Genomic DNA, 25,568 nt, shown 5'->3' with positions numbered 1-25,568 from the left:
CCCCAGACATCATCTTGAATTTTTTGGAAAACAATAGATGCAGAAGTTCAGAGCATTCAAGGAGGAATTCAACTCAGCTAAGAAAATATCAATATATCCGTGAGAAAGATGTGATTGGAAATAGGCCTTTTTACAGTGGAAATATTCAGAGTCAAAGCTAATGCTTAGAAATAATTAACTCCCAGGAAACATGTCTGTACTTTCCCAAATGTTAAAATCACTCTTAGGAGTGAATGGTGCTTTAATGAGACAGCCAGGGGGAAGAGGGGCAGTTTACCTCCAAAAAAAGCGATTGAAGTGATTGCAGGTAGCAGAGAACACTGAGAACATGGGACTTGTCTGGGTGTGATGACAGGTAAGTGAAAACTTTGTCTCGCCGAAGATCTTGGCAGCCAGGCAGTCAACTTGTGATTTGTCCTTGGAAATGCCAGTTGGTATCTGTGGCCACTGTGGACTCTCAGCATGGCAGTGGCTCTGTACCGCTCCTGTTCTCCGGGTGGAGCGGAGGAAGACTGGGGAACCCTGTTCCTGACCCTGGGAGAAGAACCAAGCTGTGATCTCAGAACATTGACATTTATTTTTCAGTGTTGCCTAGCAACGCAAAAAACAATCTTGTGTTATCAGTCCATTCCTAGGAATCATTAAGCCTTTGTGTTCATCTCCCCCAAAAATGAGAACTTTCAGAAAATAACAGCATCATATTAGCCCTTGTATAGTGGGGTTCAGGGGGTGCTTTTGTTTAAAAACTCTATTCATTGGGACTTCAGTCCCTTAACATATCTTTTTCTGTGGAACTAGAATTTCCCATGCTTGGTGTAGCTTTTGTGGTCTTGGAGTGTAGAGATTTTATTTACACTTCAGTCTTAGTTACCGCTTACGGAGTATTCACTTCGCGGATCATTTTGGCAAATTTGTGTCTTCCTGAAAGCTTTCCCCATCACCCAGATGCCTCAAGGCCCTCTTAGTTTGCTGCTATTTGGCTGTTTTGTTTTTTTTTTTTTTTTTGAGTTAGAGTCTGACTCTGCCTCCCAGGTTCAAGTGTTTCTCCTACCTCAGCCTCCCAAGTAGCTGGGACTACAGGCATGTGCTACCACACCCAGCTTAGTTTTGCATTTTTAGTGGAGATGGGGGTTTCACCATGTTGGCCAGGGTGGTCTCGAACTCCCGGCCTAAAGTTATCCTCCCGCCTTGGCTTCCCAAAGTGCTGGGATAACAGGCAGTGAACCACCGCACCCAGCCAGGCCTGGATTTTAAGGACAGCATCAAATACACTCATTCTTATATTAACCTGGGTGAAAAATAACTGGGAAAGTAAAGCCACTATATTTCAGAATTCAGTACTTTTAAATATCACCTGTTTCCAGTTGCCTCCACTTGAGTGGGCGTTTAAAAGGTAGAAATATTTTTGATAGATGTATATATCGCACTGGATGAGATCCAGCTGATAACGTTTGTGAAGAGAATAGAGGCAGCATGCAGCCCAGCCACTGAGCCGGCTCAGTCTTGGATGCCGGCTTCTCCTCTGGTTACTGGTTGTGTGGTTGTGAGCAAGTCATTTCACCTCGCTGGGCTTCAGTGTTCTCATATATAAAATGGGGATCATAATAGCCCCAGCCCCTCCCTCACATAGAGAGTGCCCACAGCAGAGCCTGGCCCTTGGGAAAGGCTCTGTATGTGTTCACTGCTCTCATCAGCATCATCGCTGCTATTATTTAGCCCATGTGCAGTTTGTGATTTTTTTGGAAGCATGATAAGAGGACAGGTACAGGAAAGCCTTAATGTTTTTAAATTTAACATCCCAGTCTCACCCAAGGCTGCTATCTAGCTGGAATGGCCCTGCCAGTGTGATTGGCCGGGGCCCATCCCTGACCAGCTGTTCCGTATTTGGAAATATCATTGTTTGGGATTGAACTTCCAAATAACTTTAAAGTTCAGAATAGAGGAACAGCAGGAACATAAGTCTCTGGTGTGTTTGTCTAGTGTGTGTGGGCCTAATGTGCTACCCGGCTCTGCTCTCTCCTTTCTCCTGGCTGAACACCGTCTTTTCAGCACCCGGTGCTATCCACACCTTGCAGGTGAGGACCCTGAGGATGGGTACAGGGGAGAGATGAAACTCCCAGGTATCCGAGGTTTACCAGTAAGATTCAGTGTTTCCCACTGAAGCCTATAGATCCAGACCACTTCTTTGAGGCCTGGGAATTATCTGCAAGGATTTTCAAATTTGGAGTTTGGGGTTTGATCATGATCTTTCAAAACTTAACATGAAAATTTAAAATGATCAGATAATATTATTGCCTGGATCTGCATTTATGAACACACTGTTGGATAGAATAGGACAAATGAGAAGGAACCATGGTAGATGTAATGTGCACATGATATAGCAACAGCATAATAAGGACAAGTGGAATTGAAGTGTGTTGAATGGTTTACAGTTCAGTTTGAGAAACGTGGCGGAAGAATTGAATCATAGTCCTGCCGAGCTGGGAAGAAGCCCCACCTAACCATGGATCTCATGTGTATGTTGCAAGTTCAAGTTCAGTTCAGTAATACTGAGGCAGGAGAATCGGGCTGGGGTAGAGAAGCTAAGGCTGACTCAGCTGACCGGATATCAGAGGCTTTTCTTTCTTTTTTTTTTTTTAAAGATGGAGTCTTGCCTCACTTTTTTGCCCAAGCTGGAGTGCAGTGGTGTGATCTCAGCTCACTGCAACCTCCACCTCCCGGGTTCAAGCAATTCTCCTGCCTCAGCCTCCCAAGTAGCTGGGATTACAGGCATCCACCACCACACCCAGCTGATTTTTTAGTAGAGACTGGTTTCACCATGTTGGCCAGGCTCTTCTGGAACTTTTGAGATCAGGGGATTGGCCCACCTGGGCCTCCCAAAGTGCTGAGATTACAGGTGTGAGCCACCACGCCTGGCCCAGAGGCTCCTTTTTTTTTTTGAGTCTTGATCTGTCGCCCAGACTGGAGTGGTGGTACAGTCTCTGCTCACTGCAACCTCCGCCTCCTAGGTTCAAGTGATTCTCCTGCCTCGGCCTCCCAAAGTGCTGGGATTACAGGCGTGAGCTACTTTTTATGGCCCAGAAGCTATTTTTTAACTCCTCCTTTCTCTACATGGCAGTTGCTGCCTGGCTGTTGGAAAATGAAAGGCCCTCTGATGGGTCCCCACCCGCAACCAGTTAGACTGGTCATGGGCTACTAGAGTGAACCAGTAGGAAACTGCTAGAAGGAATTTAAACCTCAGAAAATTCTGTAAACAATGCTCCTGAACCACTTGCAGCAGCCGCTCCCACTCGGTGGTGTACTCGCCTTTAAATTAAACCTCTGGTTTGGCTGTCTTCCTTGTGCGTTTTGTCCAATTCTTTGTTCAAAACGCCAGAAACCTAGACAGGTACCCTCAACAGGTAACAGTACGTCATCAGGTACACCATTAAGTTGATGTTTTTAATTCGAAATTTATACACCAGGTGCGGTGGCTCAAGCCTGTAATCCCAGCACTTTGGGAGGCCGAGGCGGGTGGATCACGAGGTCAAGAAATCAAGACCATCCTGGTCAACATGGTGAAACCCCGTCTCTACTAAAAATACAAAAAATTAGTTGGGCATGGTGGCGCATGCCTGTAATCCCAGCTACTCAGGAGGCTGAGGCAGGAGAATTGCCTGAACCCAGGAGGCAGAGGTTGCGGTGAGCGGAGATCGCTCCATTGCACTCCAGCCTGGGTAACAAGAGCGAACCTTCGTCTCAAAAAAAAAAAAAGAAAAAAAAAGAAATTTATTTGGAAACTGTAGCTTTGTTTCTTGTTTCTTTTGTAAGTTTGGTTTTATGCTTTTGTATGAGCTATAATCTCATATATTTGCACTCAACATGTGATTTTTTAAAAGAAGAGCAACACTTTGTATGTTTTTTTTTCCTTTTGAATGTAGTTTTGTGCATTCATCAGGTCTGAAACGTCTCAAGTTCTGTAAATGTCAGGAGAGAGCCTGTCCTTGAGCAAATTTCTAATGTCTCTGGACCTAATGCTTCTGAGCTCAAGTATGAGATCTGTAAAATCTCCCCTCCAAGGTTGCCTAAGACCTAAGGGTGATCATTTACCTCAAGCACCAGGCACACAGGCAGCCATGTATCACATTTTTAATGTCATGGTTCTTCTTGCCCTTTCCTTTGAATCACCCTTTTAAAAGTATTTTTACGCACACACATGCACAAACACACACCCTGAATACACCAGGCAGGTGCAGAATGTGCTTTACTAGAAGCTTCCACAGCATCAGGCTTGCCTCTGCAGTACGCCGTGCACATGTGGTGCTATCTGGCAGCCCAGCCATTTCTAGCATGCAGTTTGAAGTTTTCCTAAATGGAAGGGGAAGAAAAACAGGATCACAACTTAGATCCTTTAGAAAAAAAGAAAAGAAGGGTTTTTATCTATTCATTCTTAGCTGAGCTTATCCATTAGGAAAACAGGTATTCCTATAAACCAGCATTTTACACCATTATTCTCAATGCAACCCTGGAGGCGAGGGCTCCAGTCTTTATCAGAAAGGAACTTTTGCTCAGTAGAGTGTTTCCCACATTCCTGGGACATCCTAGGGAAGGGGGAGATACAAAACATGATTCCTTCAGACTCCAGATCTCCTTCCTTTTCCAGTTTATTCGATTTTTGTGGATTCCTGCTTCAATGCCAAGACTTAATGTGGCTGAATGGAATAACGGGCTGATCTGGGAATTGAGAACAACCACCCATTCCCAGATGTGTTTTGTTTGCTCCATACAGTTGGTCTGGGGATGTTTGTTGTGTTTGAATGTACTGCTCACATTAAAAAATGGCAAGATTTCCCATGGGCTTCTATTCCTGGCTTCGCTTAGGGAAAAATAAAAATCAAACAATCCTTCAGTCAGCAAAGATTTATTGAACATTTTCTTTGTGCCAGACATTACTCTGTTGTAGGCTCTTGGGATAAAACAACGGCAAAACAAGCCGGGGAAGGGCCCTGCAATTATGAAGCTGTTGTTCTAGAAGAAGGAAACAGACAGTGAGCCAGTTTCTTTCAGATGGCAGAGAAACACTTAAGCAGAGTGATGGTGGAGAGTCATTAGCTGGTCAGAGCCTTTGGAGAAGGGACATTTGAGCTGAGATGCTAACACCAAGAATCCTAGTGTGGGCTTATCTTTGGGGTAGGACGTCCTGGGCAGGGACCATGGTCATTGCAGAGGTCTCAAACTTGGAACCAGCTAGGTCACTAAATAACATGTCCCTCTAAGCAAGGACACAATGGCATCTATAGGCATTTGAAATTTTTGTTGTTGTTTTGACAGGGTCTTACTTTGTCACCCAGGCTAGAGTGCAGTGGCTTGACCATGGCTCACTGCAGCCTTGAGTCCCTGAGCTCAAGCAATCCTCCTGCCTCAGCCTTCTAAGTAGCCGGGACTACAGGCACCCGCCACCACAGCCCAGCTAATTTTTTTATTTTTATTTTTATTTTTTTACAATTTAAAAAATATTTATTTAAAAAAAGCCTACAGCACCTGGTATCCCCAGGCGGTCTCCCATCCAAGTATTAACCCGACCTGACCCTGCTTAGCTTCCAAAATCAGATGCGATCAGGCGCGTTCTGGGTGATGTGGCCATGGACTAATTTTTTATTTTTTGTGGAGATGTGGTCTTGCTGTGTTACCAGGGCTGATCTTAAACTCCTAGGCACAAGAGATCCTTCCACCTTGGCTTCCCAAAGTGCTGAGATGGCCGGCATGAACCACCACACCCAGCCATCTGTGGGCATTTGAGTGTGCTGAGCCCTAGCCTGTAGTCTGAGAAGTGACCAAATTCCTTCTTGAATATATCAGAAATATTTCTGAAGTTGCTTCAAGCACTGGCCACCTAGTGAACGCGCTACAGCCACATGGTGGGAAATGGCATAAGGGCATTTTACAGGTGTAACAATTCTGTCTGACAAAGAGTTGCCACACCCATAAAAAGGCAAATAATTTAGAGAGGTGTTGCTACTCAGAGTGAGATCTGCAGATGAGCGGCACCCACATCACCCCGAGCTCGTCAGAACTGCATTCTTGGGACAGTGCACAGTGACTCACACCTGTAGTCCCAGCAGTTTGGGAGGCCAAGGCGAGAAGATTGCTTGAACTCAGGAGTTTAAGACCTGCTCAGGTAACATAGCAAGACCCCATCTCTATAAAAAACAAATTTAGCCAGGCGTGGTGGCATGTCTGTGGTTCTAGGTACTCGGGAGGCTGAGGTGGGAAGATCGCTTGAGCCCAGGAGGTCAGAGGTGCAGTGCTGTGATTACACCACTGCACTCCAGCCTGGGTGACAGAGAGAGACCTTTCCTCGAAAAATAAAATAGGAACTGCCTTCTCAGGCTTTCCTCCAGACCTCTGGATCAGAACCTGCTCTTAGCAAGATCTCTGTGTCAACAAGCTCTTTAGTAAGCATCTGATTTGTAATTTCTCTGTTATGAGAATACCCAGTTATTCTCTATAAATTATCTGTTATGCTGTCTTCCATTTTGAGGATATTTCCAATGCTTGGGGACTAATGGTTGTGCCACCCACAATCCTTGTGCGTTCCCCACCCTGTCCCTTCTGACACGTAATTGCAATATGGGTTTTGGCATCAGTGGGTAATTTTTCCCCAGATGGGACTAATTAGCTTTTATTCTGACCTACTTTCTGGAAATGTTTATATATCTATTGTAAATTCAGAATTCTCTCATTAAATTTTATTAATGCTATTATATATCCTAATACCTCTGGCTATCTATTTAAGGAATACGCTTTCTCTAAGTCTGCCAGGATCTTTATGGTTTCCCACAACTGCTTCTTTCGTAAAACTTGTTTCAGTAAGTCTCATGATAGCTCAGCTAAGGCTTAAATTTTAAAAAAATCAGTTGCTTAGATTTAAGAATCTCTTCCTCCAAAACGACCCTAAAAATACCCAGGGAATATGTTGCAGCTGACGGCAGCCATGGTTTTAATTTCTGATATTCAACACATCCCTGATTTCATGCTTCAAACAGAAGGTCATTGGTTACAATGAGTTGCCCTTAATTTTATTCTTGTTTAAACTAGTCCTGAAATGTACTTGCCCACAGCTATGAGAATCCAACCATCTGTACATAAATTTTGCTCTTCAGTTTGATTGCTTTCAACAAGAATGATTAGATAATTGACCACCGGGCAAATACTTTGCTATATAATTAACAAGGAATGTTTACTCCTGACATATTTCATAGAAAAATAATTCCAGAGAAGGAAACCTAGCTGCTCAAAGCCACAGACTTTAATATGGAAAAAAGAGGACTACCCCACAATGTCATAAACGTAGAAATTGTCACAGTTTCTGACATACTGAAGAATGTGGTTTAAGGGCCAATAGCTTTTTATTTGATTTTAATGTGATTCTGTGCTGATTTTGTTAAAGCACACAACATAGACTTAGGTATTGATAATTCTATATGCACAGTTGGTAGAAACTTACAGAGATTATTGCTTAATGCAGGTGAAAGCCCAAGGAAGCAAGTCATGTGTTTTCTAGAGAAATCTAGCATGTTCAGGGATCTGGAAAGGCCTATGGTGATGATGGTGACGGTGACAATGATGATGGTGATGGTGGTAGTGATGATGCTGATGATGGTGGTGATGACGATGATGTTGATGATGATGATGATGCATGTTTGCTGTGGATCTGAGAGGTGCATACCTCTTAAGAAGATTATTCATCAAACGAGCTAATGCTCACTCCATGATAGCCCAAGAGAGCTAGTGATTAGGCAGAGCCCACAGCTGAGAAGTGAAACAACAGCAGGCTCCCCCATCTGAGATCCAGCCTGCACCAGCACAGGTGACCTTACCGCCCCCCGCAAATGTTCCCAAGTCTTTCACAGTGCGAACGTAGCTGTAGGAGTAGAAATGGCTACACAGTGTGGACCGTCACATCTTTATTGATAGAACTTTTAGCGCTGGGATTTCTGAGTGGCTGTGGAATTTCTTCCCGAGTCCCAGCTTATAGACCTAGTAGAATTCACTCCAGCCTCTTTCTGGAAAAATATGTTCATTAGAATATATTAGCTGCAAGTAGTAGAATACCCAGCTACAAGCATTTAAATGACAAGGCCATTTATTGTTTACATGGCAAAGAAACATGAGGCAGGTGGCTCTAGGATTGCACCAGTGGTTCAGCTATGTCACAGAGACATTCGGCTCCTCTTCTGTGTCATCCTCAGCATGTCCTTGGCACACACAACTAGAAGTGGCAGACTTGGAATTCACGTTTAGGATCTAGTCAATCCAGGGAAGTCATCTGTGTGGGCCATTGACCCTTTGTACTGCTGGGTGTTCATCTGCCCAGTATTCTGAGGTCTGACATGCTAACAAATCTCAGTGTAAGAACAGTCGCTCGGGCTGGTACGGGGTGCACACCTGCAACCCCAGCACCTTGGGAGGAGGAAGAGGCAGGAGGATTACTTGAGCCCAGGAGTTTGCTACCAGCCTGAGCAGCATGGTGAAACATTTAGTAGAGACTCTGTCGGGAGGCTGAAGTGGGAGGATGGCTTGAGCCCAGGAACCAGAGGTTGCAGTGAGCCAAGATAGCAACACTGCAGTCCAGCCTGGATGACAGAACAAGACCCAGTCTCTTAAAAAAAAAATACTCCCGCTTTGTTCTTGGACTTTGGCTAGCGGGTGTCAGCTCCAGTGTATGCTCTGTTAACATGTGAGTTTCAGGTAGGTTTTCTTTTCAAAATCAACAGTGCTTGTAATATCAGGTCTGTCTGCTTCTTACCCAACGGTGAGAAGGTAACTGGCTACTACAGGGGAGTTCCTAGGCAGAATAAACGTGCCAGCCTCAGCCTCCTAGAAAGTCCAGGTAACTCTGATCTCCTTAGGTCAAATTCAAATTAGACACTGTGTTTTGGGCTCTTTTTCATATTTTAGAGTTCTTTTCTCTTTTGACAGCCGTTTGTTAAATTTTTGAACTCACTTTTCTTTATACTTTGCAAACAAAAGTTGATTTCATGACTGCTTGGTAGCCAAGCGGGAAAGCAGCACCCTTGGTGATTGCTGGGAGAACTCATCAGATCCCGCAGGACACAGCTTTCCCTGCCTGTCATTTGTTATGTGTAATAATCATTGTAGTTAAATGTAACTTCCATATTAAGAATGCATGATTTTTTTATACACAATCAACCTTGCCAGCTGAATGCATTACTCATTACTGAAAAATTAGTAAGATATTTCAAGAAGTTGTTTATTCTTGAAAATATCTGAGTCTTTCCATTGTGTAAGGTATAACACTGAAGAATGATAATTCCAGGCTGGGCATGGTGACTGATGCCTATAATCCCAATGCTTTGGGAGGCCGAGGCAGGAGGACCGCTTGGATCCAGAAGTTCAAGACCACCCTGGACAACATATTGAGACTCTGTCTTTATAAAAAATACAATAGTGAGCTGGGCATGGTAGCACGTGCCTGTAGTCCCAGCTACTTGGGAGGCTGAAATGGGAGGATCCTTGAGCACAGGAGGTTGAGGCTGCAGTGATTCACGATTACACCACTGCACTCCAGCTGGGTGACAGAGCAAGACCCTGTCTCAGAAGAAAAAGAGAGAGAATGACAGTTCAGACAAAAACTGATCTGAGAGTGTAGTGTGGAAGAAAATACTGAACTTGGATTTCAAATATCACCATTCCAGCCAGGTGCACTGGCCCACAGCTTCAATTCCTACACTTTGGGAGGCCGAGGCAGATAAGTCACTTAAAATAAAAAAATTCAAGACCAGCCTGGCCAAACTGGTGAATCTCCATCTCTACTAAAAGCACAAAGAATTAACCAGGCATGGTGGCAGGTGTCTAATCCCAGCTCCTCGGGAGGCTGAAGCAGGAGAATTGCTTGAAACCCAGGAGGCAGAGGTTGCAGTGAGCTGAGATTGCACCACTGCACTCCAGCCTGGGCGACAGACAGAGTGAGACTCCGTCTCAAATAATACATATATATCACTGTTTCACATCTGATTTTATCCTCCTGTCCCTCCTACTGCCTGTGTATGTTATTTCAAGCACAATTGTAACAAGGCCATGCATTTCCCAATAGCATACAGCTTCAGGTGGGAAACTGGGGGGTGGTTGATGGTCGGGGAGCAGATTGATAACAGAACACTGATAAGTTATAAGGAAGAAGGAAAAGGAAAATAAACATGAGGGTAGGTGAAAGCAGTCAGCACAGGAGCAAACAACTTCTAATCCCCACCTCTGCATTCTTAAGGACGTTCATGTGCCAGAACCTAGCATTGTAGTTGATCATAATTAGGACCCCGAAGGATCAAGAAAAGTCAAAATTATATTCACATTCACAGGGCAGGAAGAAATGATGCTTTTTACAATTGTTATAAATGACCTTTTCAAGTTTTGGCAAAGAGTCTGGTTATATAGAAGAGTAGCTTCCAGACGGTTCAGGAGGTATTCAGGGGATTGCTATGGTGGGGGTGGTAGGGAGACGTCTCTTTACCCTCATGTAGAGAAGCTTACCTTTTATCTGTTTCATATATTAGTTTCCACCTAAGAATCCATTAAAGGGAGAGTTCAAATGCTTTAAAAACTATTTGACTATCAATGATCTAGAAATTTCAGTAATGCTGAATTTCATTCCTTGATGCTGCCAGAGAGATCCCCTGTAACCTTCAAACACACACAGTCATGGTAATAGGCCCGGCCTTAGGCATTGGTTGGACCAGAGAGGCACATATCATTGTCCAGCCACCTCCCAAAATGGCTGCTGCATGACCAGGTTGGTACAGCTGCTGCGGTGCAGCTTCTGCAGGAAGAAATTCGGGTTTCTGGGGCAGGGCAGGAGGAGGCTGTAGGGTCCTGCTTGCCTTCACCCCATGATCTTGCCTTGAGTCTGCAAGTCCCAGCAGCTGCCTCAGCTGCCTGCTTGTGCACAGGACACTGAGGGGCAGTGGTAAGCCCCTGGAAAAGGCTGGAAAGGGCAGAAAGAGAAGCTCAGGGAGAAGTGGGCTTGAGCAGATAGCCCAGCTGGGCTGCTGTCACAACATTAGGACCTGCTGTCTGTCAGACCCCGAGGAGGGAGGCTCAAGCAGGACAGCCCTCTGGGCAGATGTCCTCACCCAGGAGCATCCCGAGGCCTCCACACCCAGGGGCGGGTGGGCCAACTTGAGGGGCCTTGCAGTGGAGCTTTCTTTGGTCCGCGCAGTAGGAGCAACCTGGTTCCTCCCTTGCTCTATCTCAGCAGTGCCCGAGGCTCCCACCACATGATAAAAGGACACCCTTCCTGGTGGCAGCACCCAGTGATCTCATATTCAACAGAAGAGACTTTGCAGAGGTCTATGTGCTCTGCCATCTGATACCACCAATAAAGAATGGCAGCCCTGGTGCCCACTGCTCCAGTGGGAAACTGTCTGCATCCCATAGCGGCGTCAGGATTCCCACCATGAGAAGCCTGTGTTTCTAGTACACAATTCACTAATTCCCATACTCCCTGTAGCTTATTTTCTTCCACAAAACACGGAAAGTTTAAAATGCTTTTGCCAGTAACAGCATGATTGCTGAACCCCCAGACAGCATCGCACTCTAGCCACGGTAGGCTCTTCCACAGCTGGTTCTGTTCCCTTTAGTTTGAAGGGCGGCATCCCAAGCCTGGCCACGCTGCCATGGAGATATCCTTCCCTCCCGACCGCACCCAGCCTTTCACAGGTTACTCGTTATTATTTTTTGATTGCACCTGTAGCTTCCACTCATTCTGAAGTTCTCTGGAGTTCCTACTCTATGCATATCTCTAGGTGCTGAGAAGACAAAAGGAACACAAGACACGGGCCACACCCGTGGCGCTTACAGTCTAAGAAAGGAGATAAGACCTTGGCCAGGCGCAGTGGCTCAAGCCTGTAATCCCAGCACTTTGGGAGGCCGAGGTGGGTGGATCACCAGGTCAAGAGATCGAGACCATCCTGGTCAATATGGTGAAACCCCGTCTCTACTAAAAATACAAAAAAGTAGCTGGGCATGGTGGTGCGTGCCTGTAATCCCAGCTACTCAGGAGGCTGAGGCAGGAGAATTGCTTGAACCCAGGAGGTGGAGGTTGCGGTGAGCCGAGATCACGCCATTGCACTCCAGCCTGGGTAACAAGAGGGAAACTCCGTCTCAAAAAAAAAAAAAAAAGACCTAGGACCACTGGCTAGCCACTGAAGGCACCCTGTGTTTTTGGCAGATGAATGATACAGTAACACTTGCCCAAGATGTGCCAGGACATGGAAGACCATGTGTCCTAGAACAATGGCCTCTGGAAGAACAATGGGCTTGATTTGAATCTTGCAAGGCTGGGTAGATTTTTGGGAGAGAGAAAAACTACATGAGGTTGGAGCTGCATTTGCTGGCAAAAGTAACAGACTTGCCTAGAAGTCTGCATTGCGAAGACTGCTTGGAAGGAACTAAATGAGGGCTTGGGGATTGTATTAGTCCTTTTTCATGCTGCTGATAAAGACATACCTGAGACTGGGAAATTTATAAAGAAAAAGATTTAACAGACTCACAGTTCCAAACATGGCTGGGGAGGCCTCACAATCATGGCAGAAGGCAAAAGGTACGTCTTACATGGTGACAGGCAAGAGAGAAAACTTGTAAAGAGCAACCCCCTTATAAAACCATCAAATCTCTTTAGACTTATTCACTATCACAAGAACAGCATGGGAAAGACCCACCCCCATGATTCAGTTATCTCCCCCCGAGTCCCTCCCACCACAGGCAGGAATTGTGGGAGCACAATTCAAGATGAGATCTGGGTAGGAACACAGCCAAACCATATCGGGTAGAACAGAGGAAGGAGGTGGGAGAAGCTCCAACCACATGTGCCTCTGTTTTCCAGGTCCCCCATGGCCTCCTGCAGCAAATGGGGAGTGAAGCCCGTCCCAGATGGATGCCAGGCTCCTTTCCAGCCCAGATGCTGCTGTTCCGTCCTGTTCACCCGGGACCTCCGTGCTCCCATCCCCAAATGTCTTCCATGCCCACCATGCCAGGCCTTTGTGCACACCGATCCCTAGGAAGAATGTTCTCCTCCTCTTTCTCCTGGCTCCCACCCTGCCCCATCCCTCCCCATCACTGACAACCCCGGCCTGTTCATCAAAACTGCTCATCCCATGCCTTCTACACCCGCCGCAGGTGGAGCCGTTCGCTCGCTGACTCTCCAGGCAGCTATGTCTTCTTCAGTCAGTAGCCTTTCTGGCCTCCCCCAGCACCTCTGCTGGACTGTGGGTCTTCCAGAGTGAACTTGGGAACTCATTAGGCAGGTGGGGTCTGTATATGTGGTCACCTACAAGACTTGTCCGAAATGTACTGTGGAGGGTTCTTTTCACTTCTGTTTTGTTTTTTGAGCTGGAGTCTTGTTTTGTCACCCAGGCTGGAATGCAGTGGCAGAATCTTGGCTTGCTGCAACCTCTGCCTCCCAGGTTCAAGTAATTCTCCTGCCTCAGCCTCCCATAGTTGCTGGGATTACAGGCACCCACCACCACACCCAGCTAATTTTTTTTGTTTTTAGTAGATGTGGGGTTTTACCATGTTGCTCAGGCTGGTCTCAAACTCCTGACTGCAAATGATCCACCACCCTCAGCCTCCCAAAGTGCTGGGATTACAGGCGTGAGCCACCGCACCCAGCCAGTGTGGAGGTATTTTATAAAGTCTGTTTCAATTGACTATCATGTGTTATAGAAGGGAAGGGCAACTTAGGGAGGAAGGCAGGAGAAAGACAGGTGTGCACTGATGAATGAGCAGGGCTTAAACTCAGCTTCCAGCTCTCACCTCTGGGTCCCGTTTAGCCTAACCCAGAATCTGCTCTGACAAGCAGTGACTCAAGAATCTAATGTGGGGAAAACAGCAAACCAGAGAATGCTCAGCCATTTCCTGGCTGATGCAGAGAGGCCGAGAGCATCACTATAGGGGCCAGCTTTGGGGAGGGGATCCGATGTGTAAGTCATGAGCTGAACAAGCGCCGAGCCCGGAGCGGGACTAGGAGTCGCAAACATTCTCTACCTTCGGGGAAACTTTCTTACCATCAGAAAAACCCTTTTTCTTACTTTAAAAAATTTTTTTTGTAGAGACGGGGTCTCATTCTGTTGCCCAGGCTGGTCTCAAACTCCTGGCTTCAAGTGATCCTCCTGTCTTGGCTTCCCAAAGTGCTGGGATTACAGACATGAGCCACCATGCCCGGCCCCTTTTCCTCAATGTGTCAAATGTCTTACAATGTTGCTCCCTTAGTGCAGTAGCCCTGTAGGAAAAGGTAATCTCTAGGAGGGTGTGCTTCGGGAAATGGGCCAGAACCAGGCATCCCTGCCCTCATACCCATTTGCAAAACCTTGCTTCCATTCTGTTCTTTCTGAAGCCCAAACCCACTGCTGGCACAGTGATCCATCCTGTGTCATGGGAAGGCGGGGATGCCAAGCCCTCACTGGTGCCCGACCTCTCCCACCTGCCCCCATGTGCAGCTTGCATGGGAGCAGAGAAGTGGCTGCCAGGGGAAACATCACCAAGGGTATCTTTCCGCCCACTGCATTTGAATGTTGCTATGACAACTGATAAGGCCTCAAAGCAGCCCACGTGTTGTTTCTTTCTTCAGGGGAAAAAAATCCACTACTGCCACCTCTGCATGAGGTGTATAGGTAAGAAAGGCAAGCATTTGGGTAGAATAGAGTCATGCGTCACAGGATGATGACTGGCTCAACGATGAACTACATATACAATGGTGATCCCATAAGACTATAGTTCTGTATTTGTACGGTACCTTTTCTATGTTTAAATACGCAGTTACTTCCCACTGTTACAGTTGCCTGCGGTGTTCAGTGCAGCCACATGGCGTATGGGTTTGCAGCCTAGGAGCAATGGGCTAGACCATGTAGCTCAGGTGTGCAGGAGGGGTACCATCTAGGTTTGCATAAGGATGCTCTGTGATGTTGGCACAGCAAGGAAAAATGAATTTTCAGAATGCATCCCTATTAAATGACACGTGCCTGCCTTTGGTGCACAGCTGGTCTGTTTAGGCCTTCATGCCACAGGGTTGCCGACATGGCATTGCAGATGGGGATGATTATAGGAGGGAAGTGAGCTGCACAGAAGCCCTGTGTGTGCCACTACATCTCCATGCTGGTAGGTCAGGGTGGGTGCATGAGGGCGGTGTAGAGGCCTCTCCCTTGCCTTCTGCCCACAGCTGCCATTGCAGGCCTCCGAGCAAGGCTCTCAGCAAGTGAGCCCAGTAGAAGGCACCCATTTTTGGCTGAGAAATAGCCCAACAACCTTGGGCAAGTTCATCCTCTTCAGTGAGTCTGCTCCTAGAAACTTCACAAAATAAAAATGCGATCAAATGCTGGGAATCAAATTTCTAGGAAATGCAGCATGATAGAGCAGAAGAAATAGCACAGCCTTGAGGTCAAGTGGCCCCAGGTTCTGTTCCCACTCTGCCCTCTGCCACCAAGAGGCCTTGGAAAAGTCAGCTCACCAGTCTTCAGTGTTGTGGTGAGAATTGTAGGCAGCGCACGATAAGACACTTAGGCTGCAAATAGCTGGTGCATAGCATGTGCTCCTTACTCTCAAATGCTAGCTAAATGAATAACTGGAAGATACAGCAGAGACCTTGACTTATGTGGTGTTTCCCCGCATTGGAACAAACTGGAAGCTTTTTAAAAATGCTCACTGAAGCCAGGGTTACTGGGTCAGAATTTGCAAAGATGGTATCAAGGGATCTGTTTTTTCAAAACACCCCTAGTAATTCTGATATAGCCAGTCTGCAATTCTGGATAGAAAATTTGCTCAAGGACAAAGAGCATGAACGGAACCAGATTTCCCCCTCTCTTTTCACTCTCACCGGCCCCCATCATGCTGCCTTTATTCTGCTCCTGAGCTTCCAAAGACTTCTGCTCAAAGCATCTGTGTTTAGAAGGAGGGGCGTTTGATAAAGTGGCTGAAAGTAATTGAATTGAGAAGGCAAAGGAATAATAAAGTTGCTCATCTCTCCCTGAAGGGAAGTTGAAGACCTTCTCCAAAAAGCTGTCTGGGATCCCTAGAGGACACTTTGGCATATTGGTTATTTTATAGGTCATAAACATGACATTTAAGATGACTTTTACAATATACTTAAGCCTTACCAAGGAGCTCGGTGTGCTTGTAGCTAATATCTCTTTCTCAATTCCACAGGAACGTGGCTAAAGAGTGGTCTGGGTCTTGTGCACCAGGAAGGCAGCCAGCTGACGTGGACGTACATTGCCCCCCAGCTGGGGTACTGGGTGGCCGCCATGTCCCCTCCCATCCCAGGTAACACGGAGCCAACACTTGTGATGATGCAGATCGGTGGCTTTGGTCTTTGAGGGTTCGAGCTAAGTATGCTTCTGAAAACAACTTCAGCGGTTGATAACAGTTAGTAAGAGATCACATCTTATTCACAAATGGTTAAAAGTCTGAAGATGAAATGTTGTCAAGAAGGTATTTCACAGGAGTGGGGGACTTCTGGTTGGACATCTTCCATCTAGGGTAAGAATAATGCATAGAAAATAGTCTTGTGGGCCTGTTTTGTTCAGACAGCTGCCATAGAGAATTCTTCATCAAAAGCCCACAGAGACCAGCAAGACCTCCTCCCTAATTCCTGAAACAGCTGTGGCCTGATGTAGGCGCACATGTAGGGAAAAACACTCCACAGAGATGCTAGCGGGAAGTCACCACTGGGGGCAAAAAGGTTGGTGGGGCATTTCCACAAAGGCTTAAATGTAAACCAGTTGCTTTATATCTAAGAGAATCTTCCCCTTTCGTCTAGGATATGTGCCTTAAGGCATATCTTTCAGAATGTGACTAATGGTCTAATTTTTAACCTATATGACCCTCATGAGTATTCTAGAATTGTTTGTGTGTTTGTTTTTTTGTTTTTCAAAATAGTCATCTTAAGAAAATTATCTCCAGCAATGGCTGCGTTGCTCAGACTGACTTTACAATCTATCTTACTTGGACCGCCTTCCGCCTTCGTTCGTGAATCTCTTCCCTGGTTGCAAATCTTTATAATTTTTTCTTTTAAGCACATCTAAAAGTCATGCGCATTCAAGACTGGTGAATAAAGTAGGTGACTGAGCTGGGTCAAAATGCGCTGCAATTAGAAGGTGTCTCTTGCAAATGAACCAGGAAGGCAGTTCTCAGATGAAAGCTCAGATACTTTAGCAACGGGGTCATCACCGGAATTGGCACTTACACTCACAAGTTAACCGACCTGATGGAGGTCTTTGCTAAACAGCTGTCGAAAGATGTGTCACGTTGACCTTATATCCCCATACGAAGAACATTTACACTTCACATCTGTTTTAAAAGTAACGTATTTCCCGTGCTGATATTGTTTTTGTTGTGATATAAGCAGGAACCACGTACAGAAATGCCCATTCTCTGAATCTAAAATACATAGATTATGACTGAAGAGGAATAAATGAAGGAAAAGAAACTTAAGTACCAAAATAAATGCCACAAAGCCCATTTTAAAGTGAACCTTAATTTTAAATGTATTTCAAACAGTCTTAGCTACCAGTTTTCCCATCATGCCATAGATTAGTTTATGCTTTTGCTTTCTTTGTGTGTTTTGGTGGTGGCGTTGTTGTTGTTATTTGTTTTTTAAAGATGGAGTTTTGTTCTTCTTGCCCAGGCTGGAGTGCAATGGCGTGATCTCGGCTCATTGCAACCTCCGCCTCCTGGGTTCAAGCAATTCTCCTGCCTCAGCTTCTGGAGTAGCTGAGATTATAGGTGCCTACCACCACCTGGCTAATTTTTGTATTTTAGTAGAGATGGAGTTTTTACCATGTTGGTCAGGCTGGTCTCGAACTTCTGACCTCAGGTTATCCACCTGCCTCAGCCTCCCAAAGTGCTGGGATTAACAGACGTGAGCCACACCAGGCCTGGCCAGCACATGCTTTTATAAGGCAGAATGAAGCAACTACCAGTTGTAGGTCCCCGTGAGAGCTTCCTACCAGTGAAGGAAGAGACTCAAAGCTATGAAAAGCATACACAGGCCAGGGCATGGTAGCTCATATCTGTAATCCCCACACTTTGGGGGGCAAGGTAGGAGGAGGATCTCTTGAGCCCAGAAGCTCAAGACCAGCCTGGGCAACACAGCAAGACCTCATCTCTTTAAAAAAAAAAAAAAATTTGTTTTAATTAGCCAGGGATGGTAGCATTTACCTGGAATCCCAGCTACTTGAGAGGCTGAGGCAGGAGGATCCCTTGAGCCCAGGAATTCGAGGCTGCAGTGAGTTATGATCATGTCACTGCAATCCAGCCTGGGTGACAGAGACCCCACCTCAATAATAACACAAAGCATACCCAGCACAGCCTCTGAGGGTATTCAATGTGGAATACATAGTTCAGTCATCTCACAATCCACCTTTATTAAAATCAATTACACTAATGTTGGGCTTTCATGAACTGACCAGCAAAAAGAAAATAATTTCGGCTATGTTCCTTAATTACCTGTTCAAAAAGGAAGTGAAGTATAGCTGTAACTTTTATAAACAATTGCACCGTTTGGCCGGGCTTGGTGACTCACGCCTGCACTTTGGGAGGCCATGGCGGACAGATCCCCTGAGGTCAGGAGTCTGAGACCAGCCTGAACAACATGCAGAAACCCCGTCTCTACTAAAAATACAAAATTAGCCAGGCGTGGTGGTGCATGACTATAATCTCAGCTACTTGGGAGGCTGAGGCAGGAGAATCACTTGAACCTGGAAGGCAGAGCTGGTGGTGAGCTGAGATCACAGGCTGGGCAACAAGAGCGAAACTCCTTCTCAAAAAAAAAAAAAGAATTGCAATGGTAGAGGTTAAAACAATAATGCTTTGAGTACTTAAATCGGTATTTAGAAAGGAAATGACTTTTACCTGAACCCTAAGTTTCTCGGTGACTCCTGACAAAGCTTTGCTACATCCGTGGAGAATGTCTTTGCATAAAAAATTGTTTCTCTAAACAAGTAAGCCAGTATCGAATTGTCAGTTATTTTTCCAGTTTTTGCAAACTTTAACCCCCTCCTCCCACTCCACTGAAGTAATTACATCTGAAAGAGAATAGTGTTTCTTGTGAATTTAAGTAACATCACTATTTTCAAACACTGGTAAGTCTTGCGTTTATCTAGCTCTTAAATTAGGAGATTTGCCCTTTTAAGATTTTTAAAGAAATCTATGTCTTAGATTTCAAAATCAAAAATAAGCAAATGGGTGTTTGTAGTGTTTAGTAATCATAACTCTGCTACTCTGAAATAATATCAAGCCAGTTTGTTTCATCCCATGTATTTGCACGCTGCCAGGAAACTCAGACACCAATAAATACTTAAATATTAGAATTTGAGGAGGTTTTTGTAGTCATTGATCTGTTGTCAGTCACATTAAGATAGATTCGTACTACTGTGGAGCATAAAATGCGAGTTAAGCTACCTCTTGGGATTTTTTTACAACGTAAACTTAAAATACTTTTATCTTTGGTAACCTTATGTGTAAGTTCTAAAGAGATCTGTGGCCATGTGAGGTTAGCTATTTTTAAAAGGAATTGTAAAGAAAGATTTTATTTTTAAAAATGGAAGTCATTGGGCCGGGCGCGGTGGCTCACGCCTGTAATCCCAGCACTTTGGGAGGCCGAGACGGGTGGATCACAAGGTCAAGAGATTGAGACCATCCAGGTCAACATGGTGAAACCCCGTCTCTACTAAAAATACAAAAAATTAGCTGGGCATGGTGGTGCATGCCTGTAATCCCAGCTACTCGGGAGGCTGAGGCAGGAGAATTGCCTGAGCCCAGGAGGCGGAGGTTGCGGTGAGCCGAGATCGCGCCATTGCACTCCAGCCTGGGTAACAAGAGCGAAACTCCGTCTCAAAAAAAAAAAAAAAAAAAAAAATGGAAGTCATTTTCGTCATATTTGATACCTGTATTAAATTTTAAAAGTTGTTGACTTTTTTAAGTCACAGGAAATTTATATCATACATTTAAAAAATTCTTTTAAGCTGTGGGCTGTCCAGACACTAATGACTGACTGCCCGGGAAAAGCGAGAATAAAACATTACGGGTTTTTTTCCCTGCAATATAGAATTCCCAGATAATCAAGGCATCTTTCTGAAGCTGAGAGTCCCAGTTGTTACATCATCATGTGTTCATTTTCTTATTAAAAGATCACATGGCTGGGCACAGTGGCTCATGCCTTTAATCCCATTACTTTGGGAGGCTGAGGTAGGTGGATTGCTTGAACTCAAGAGTTAAGGCCAGCTTGGGCAACAGAGTGAGAGCACTGACTCTAAAAAGTATATACAAAAATTAGCCAGACGTGGTGGTGCGTGCCTGTAGTCCCAGCTATTTGGGAGGCTAAGGCAGGAGGATCGATTGAGCCCATGAGGTCGAGGCAGCAGTGAGCCATGGTTATATCACTGCGCTCCAGCCTTGGTGACAGAATGAGACCCTGTCTCAAAAAAGAATAAAAATAAAATAAAAAGGTCATGTGTTTCAAATGCAACAAAGGCTACTAAGTGAGGCGCACTTCTCCACTTAGGAGGGGCCCTTGACATAACACATCTTGTTTTGGGGCATTCAAAGTGCTCCTGGCCATGGGAGCTTCCATACTAGTCATGCTAAGCGTTAATGCAATGCTGCTGGAACCCCAGATGTGTTGATCCAAGGGTGTTTTCCTCTGGCCTCTACTCTATGCCCCAGCCAAGAAGAGTGAGCACAAGACACTGTGTTCTCAATGAATGATCCCGCTTTTGAGTTACAGGTGTTCAAAACTCTAAATGCCATTTTCTGACCTTCCAGGTCCGGTTGTAACACAGGACATTACCACGTATCACACGGTGTTTCTTTTGGCCATTTTAGGAGGAATGGCTTTCATACTTTTGGTTTTGCTGTGTCTCCTTTTATATTATTGCAGGTAAAGTGTTACCATTTTGGCAATGTCTTTTTCAATTCAGAATTTCCTGGGCAATTGATACTTAGAAGCATTGATATGGAGGTGGGTTTCTTTAATTTTTCTAAATTGAAGATACTTTTTCTTCCATGAAAAAGTATCTAAGAAGTCACATTTGTGACCTAAGTTGCAACTTAACAAATAGAATGTGTAGAGCGTGCTGCGTGGATAACATTGCTTAGAAGGGGAATTATGAAAAAGAGTTTAACAATAATCATATGATTTATTCAGCATATTCCTAAATGCTGATTAAGAGATGATATTCTCAAAAACAAAGCAGAACTCTTATTTGGGCCAGGCACAGTGGCTCACGCCTGTAATCCCAGCACTTTAGGAGGCTGAGGAGGTTGGATCACTTGAGGTCAGAAGTTCAAGACCAGCCTGGCCAATATGACGAAACCCCATTTCTACCAAAAATACAAAAATTAGCTGGGCATGGTTGCACATGCCTATAATCCCAGCTACTCGGGAGGCTGAGGCAGGAGAATCACTTGAACCCAGGAAGCAGAGGTTGCAGTGAGCCAAGATTGCACCACTGCACTCCAGCCTCAGCAACAGAGTGAGACTCCATCTCAAAAAAAAAAAAAAAAAAAAAAAACTGAACTCTTCTTATTTGGATGCCCTGTTTGTTGAGTTTGCAAGAATATTTATTGGGTAACTCCTTTGAAATAAGTAACTTGGCTTATAAAAGCCTCTAAGGTTAGCTATTTAAAAAGGCATTATAGAGGAAAATTGTATTTTTAAAAATGCAAAGTATTTTAGTCACACTTGACACTCTTCTTAAGTTGGTGACTTTTATAAGTCATAGAAAATGTATGTCATACATTTAAATCATTTAGGCAAAGGGCTCTCCAGACAGGAAGTGATGAAATCTCTGGATTATCCTACTCTGGGTTAAAATAAGGATAAGGGCCAGGCATGGTGGCCTAACACTGGGAGGCCAAGCCGGGGAGGATCGCTTGAGGCCAGGAGTTTAAGATCAACCTGGCAACACAGGGAGACCCCATCTCTACAAAAACTGAAAAATCAAAAATTAGCTGGGCATGATGGCGTGTGCCTGTGGTCCCAGCTACTTGGGAGGCTGAGGTGGGAGGATTACTTGAGGCCAGGAGGTTGAAGCTGCAGTGAGCTCTGATCATACCACTGCACTCTAACCTGGGTGACAGAGCAAGACACTGTCTCAAAAAAAAGAATAGGGTGTGGGGTGAGAAGGCTTCTGGCTGCTGATGACTTGTTTTGTCTTGTTTCTCCCTGTAGAAATTGAGGATTAGGATTTTTACCTGAAACTTGAAACTTTTCCATTGTGAGAATCACTAATATCTGGGTTTGGATTGTGTCTCTGGTCACAGGAGGAAGTGCCTGAAACCTCGTCAGCACCACAGAAAACTGCAGCTCCCTGCAGCACTGGAGAGTTCCAAAAGAGACCAGTCTACGTCCATGTCACACATCAACTTGCTGTTTTCGCGCCGAGCATCAGAATTCCCTGGCCCGCTGTCCGTCACCAGCCACAGCCGCCCAGAGGCCCCTGGCACGAAAGAACTGGTGAGTGGGGTTCATTTGGAAATGCTGTCTCCAGGCGGCGAGGGGGACCTGCACACCCCCATGCTGAAGCTCTCCTACAGCACCTCCCAGGAATTTAGCTCCCGGGAGGAGCTCCTCTCTTGCAAGGAAGAAGATAAAAGCCAGATCTCCTTTGATAACCTCACACCAAGTGGGACTCTGGGGAAAGACTACCATAAGTCAGTGGAGATTTTTCCCTTAAAGTCAAGAAAATCTATAGAAAGGGAAGGCTACGAGTCCCCGGGCAACGATGACTACAGGGCTAGTTACAACACCATACTCTCACAGCCTTTGTTTGAAAAGCAGGACAGAGAAGGTCCGGCCTCCACGGGAAGCAAACTCACCATTCAGGAACATCTGTATCCCGCGCCTTCATCGCCTGAGAAAGAACAGCTGCTGGACCGCAGACCCACTGAATGTATGATGTCGCGATCCGTAGATCACCTCGAGAGACCCACATCCTTCCCACGGCCTGGCCAGTTGATCTGCTGCAGTTCTGTCGACCAGGTCAATGACAGCGTCTACAGGAAAGTGCTGCCCGCCTTGGTCATCCCGGCTCATTATATGAAACTCCCCGGGGACCACTCCTATGTCAGCCAGCCTCTGGTCGTCCCAGCTGATCAGCAGCTTGAAATAGAAAGACTCCAGGCCGAGCTGTCCAACCCCCACGCCGGGATCTTCCCACACCCATCCTCGCAGATCCAGCCCCAGCCCCTGTCTTCCCAGGCCATCTCTCAGCAGCACCTGCAGGACGCGGGTACCCGGGAGTGGAGCCCTCAGAACGTATCCATGTCAGAGTCTCTCTCCATCCCAGCTTCCCTGAACGATGCGGCTTTGGCTCAGATGAACAGTGAGGTGCAGCTCCTGACGGAAAAGGCGCTGATGGAGCTTGGGGGTGGGAAGCCGCTTCCGCACCCCCGGGCGTGGTTCGTCTCCTTGGATGGCAGGTCCAACGCTCATGTTAGACATTCGTACATTGATCTCCAAAGAGCTGGAAGGAACGGAAGTAATGATGCCAGCTTGGACTCTGGCGTAGATATGAATGAACCAAAATCATCCCGGAAGGGAAGGGGAGACGCTTTGTCTCTGCAGCAGAACTACCCGCCCGTCCAGGAGCACCAGCAGAAGGAGCCGCGGGCCCCAGACAGCACGGCCTACACGCAGCTCGTGTACCTGGACGACGTGGAGCAGAGTGGCAGCGAGTGTGGGACCACGGTCTGTACCCCTGAGGACAGTGCCCTGCGATGCTTGTTGGAGGGGTCGAGTCGGAGAAGTGGCGGCCAGCTGCCCAGCCTGCAGGAGGAGACGACCAAACGGACTCCGGACGCCCCCTCGGAGCCAGCAGCCAGCCCCCACCAGAGAAGATCTGCCCACGAGGAAGAGGAAGACGATGATGATGATGACCAAGGAGAAGACAAGAAAAGCCCCTGGCAGAAGCGGGAGGAGAGGCCCCTGATGGCGTTTAACATCAAATGAGCTATCGCAGAGCCCCGTGACTGAAATATAAAATTGCCAAATATCCTTTCTCATGGAAGCGCGTACCTGTTCGTGGAGGAGACGGAACGGCAGACCCGCCGTGGGACGGACGTGGACGTTGACTGCATTACTGTTTGCTGTGTAAATGTTAGAAAGAAATTAAAGTTATTGCTCGGAATAAAGGATGACTTTGGCGGATGTCGCCCCTGCCAGGAGGTGGCTAAACATAGTGTCCAAATGTCCTTCAGGGGACTTGACATATCCACCACCGGGAACATTGAGGAGCCGCACGTGACGTCACTACTCTCACGATCACCTCAGTTCTCCCTCCAATTCTGGGAACAGATGAAACTTTTTTGCATCGCTTGAATCCATTTTTATCCCAATTCTCCTACTGTGAAGCTGTCGTTGAGAACTTAGGTTGGCACGCAGTGTCTCCAGGTATGCGTTCTCTCAAAGGAAAGCTATGCACCGCTGCTCCGTCGTCTGATTTTGCTTCGACTCTGCTTTGGTTAGGTTGCGTTTGGGGGTTTGCCTTTTTTTGTTGTCGCTTAAATGCAGTTCGGTTGTAAAGATTTGACTCCTTTGTGTTCATCTGTTCCACTTCCCCGCGGTTCATTTCAGTGTCTCCCTTCAGAAACTGCTGAGTGTCCTCTCTTAACATCCAAGCCTTTTAATGAAATCATCCTGAAATTTGTATCAGCTAAGAGTCCTCCAATCCCGGTCCCATTAACTCCAAGTGCCTTTTTTACAGTGACAACAGACAGCCCCTCGCTTTTTGTTGTTGGTTTTCTTAACCCCTTTAATGGAACTGCCTGAATTTTATAAAGTTATTAAAGGATGTCCCTTTTTCTTTAAACTGCATGCTGCCAAGTGCCATTTGGGGTCAGCATCCTCATTTCAACACAGTGTGCTCTCTAGTTATCATGGGTAACGTGGGTTCTGTTTAGCGGAGACTAGAGGGCACTTCGGAGACGCCCTTCACTGCTCCATCCCTGTGGCACCGTTATGGTTTTATGGCTGTTTGTATATATGGTTACGTATTAACTCTGGAATCCTATGGGCTGATCTTGCTCACCCAACGTGGGAGACTGGATTGAGCAAGTGGGCTGAATGTGACTATTAAAAAAAATTTTTAAAAAATCTTATGTACTATCCAAAAGTGCCAGAATGACTCTTCTGTGCATTCTTCTTAAAGAGCTGCTTGGTTATCCAAAAATGAAAATTCAAAATAAACTCTGAAGAAAAGGAAAACTGTCTTTGTGGTCATTTGAATTCATTCTCAGCCATTATCTGTTTCAAAGTTGTTATTAAGACTGTCAGCCCGAGCATGGTGACTCACACCTGTAATCCCAGTACTTTGGGAGGCCAAAGCGGAAGGCTCACTTGAGCTCAGGATTTGAGACCCCGTGTCTAATTTTCTTTCAATTGGCTGGCCGCAGTGGCTCATGCCTGTAGTCCTCACTACTTGAGAGGCTGAGGTGGGAGGATCACTTAAGCCCAGGAGGCGGAGGCTGTGGTGAGCCATGATCACACCACTGCACTCCAATCTGAGTGACAGGGCAGATAC

The 25,568-nt window shown here is 46.0% G+C and overlaps 1 protein-coding gene and 1 pseudogene across 6 annotated transcripts in view; one reads left to right on the top strand and one right to left on the bottom strand.

Moving 5' to 3' along the window:
- FAM171A1 (family with sequence similarity 171 member A1) overlaps positions 1–25,252 on the top strand; it is a 155,705-nt gene extending 130,453 nt beyond the window's left edge. For 3 of the 6 annotated variants that reach the window (XM_078329528.1, XM_035306852.3, XM_078329527.1), the window contains 4 exons: positions 16,195–16,311; positions 20,812–20,926; positions 22,312–22,504; positions 22,829–25,252. In XM_078329528.1, the coding sequence (XP_078185654.1) occupies positions 16,195–16,311; positions 20,812–20,926; positions 22,312–22,504; positions 22,829–23,998 (1,595 nt within the window). In that variant the 3' untranslated portion in view covers positions 23,999–25,252. Of the gene's footprint in view, positions 1–16,194; positions 16,312–20,811; positions 20,927–22,311 lie in introns of all 6 variants that reach the window. The other 3 variants (XM_054258479.2, XM_035306850.3, XM_035306851.3) reach the window with 1 other exon arrangement.
- On the bottom strand, positions 5,509–5,627 carry LOC118143313 (5S ribosomal RNA; annotated as a pseudogene).
- Positions 25,253–25,568: the final 316 nt, after the last annotated feature.

Source organism: Callithrix jacchus, chromosome 7 (genome assembly GCF_049354715.1).
Source record: "Callithrix jacchus isolate 240 chromosome 7, calJac240_pri, whole genome shotgun sequence".
Taxonomy (NCBI): Eukaryota; Metazoa; Chordata; class Mammalia; order Primates; family Cebidae; genus Callithrix; species Callithrix jacchus.
The sequence above is the reverse complement of the archived record's forward strand: the minus strand, read 5'-3'. Positions and strand labels throughout refer to the sequence as shown.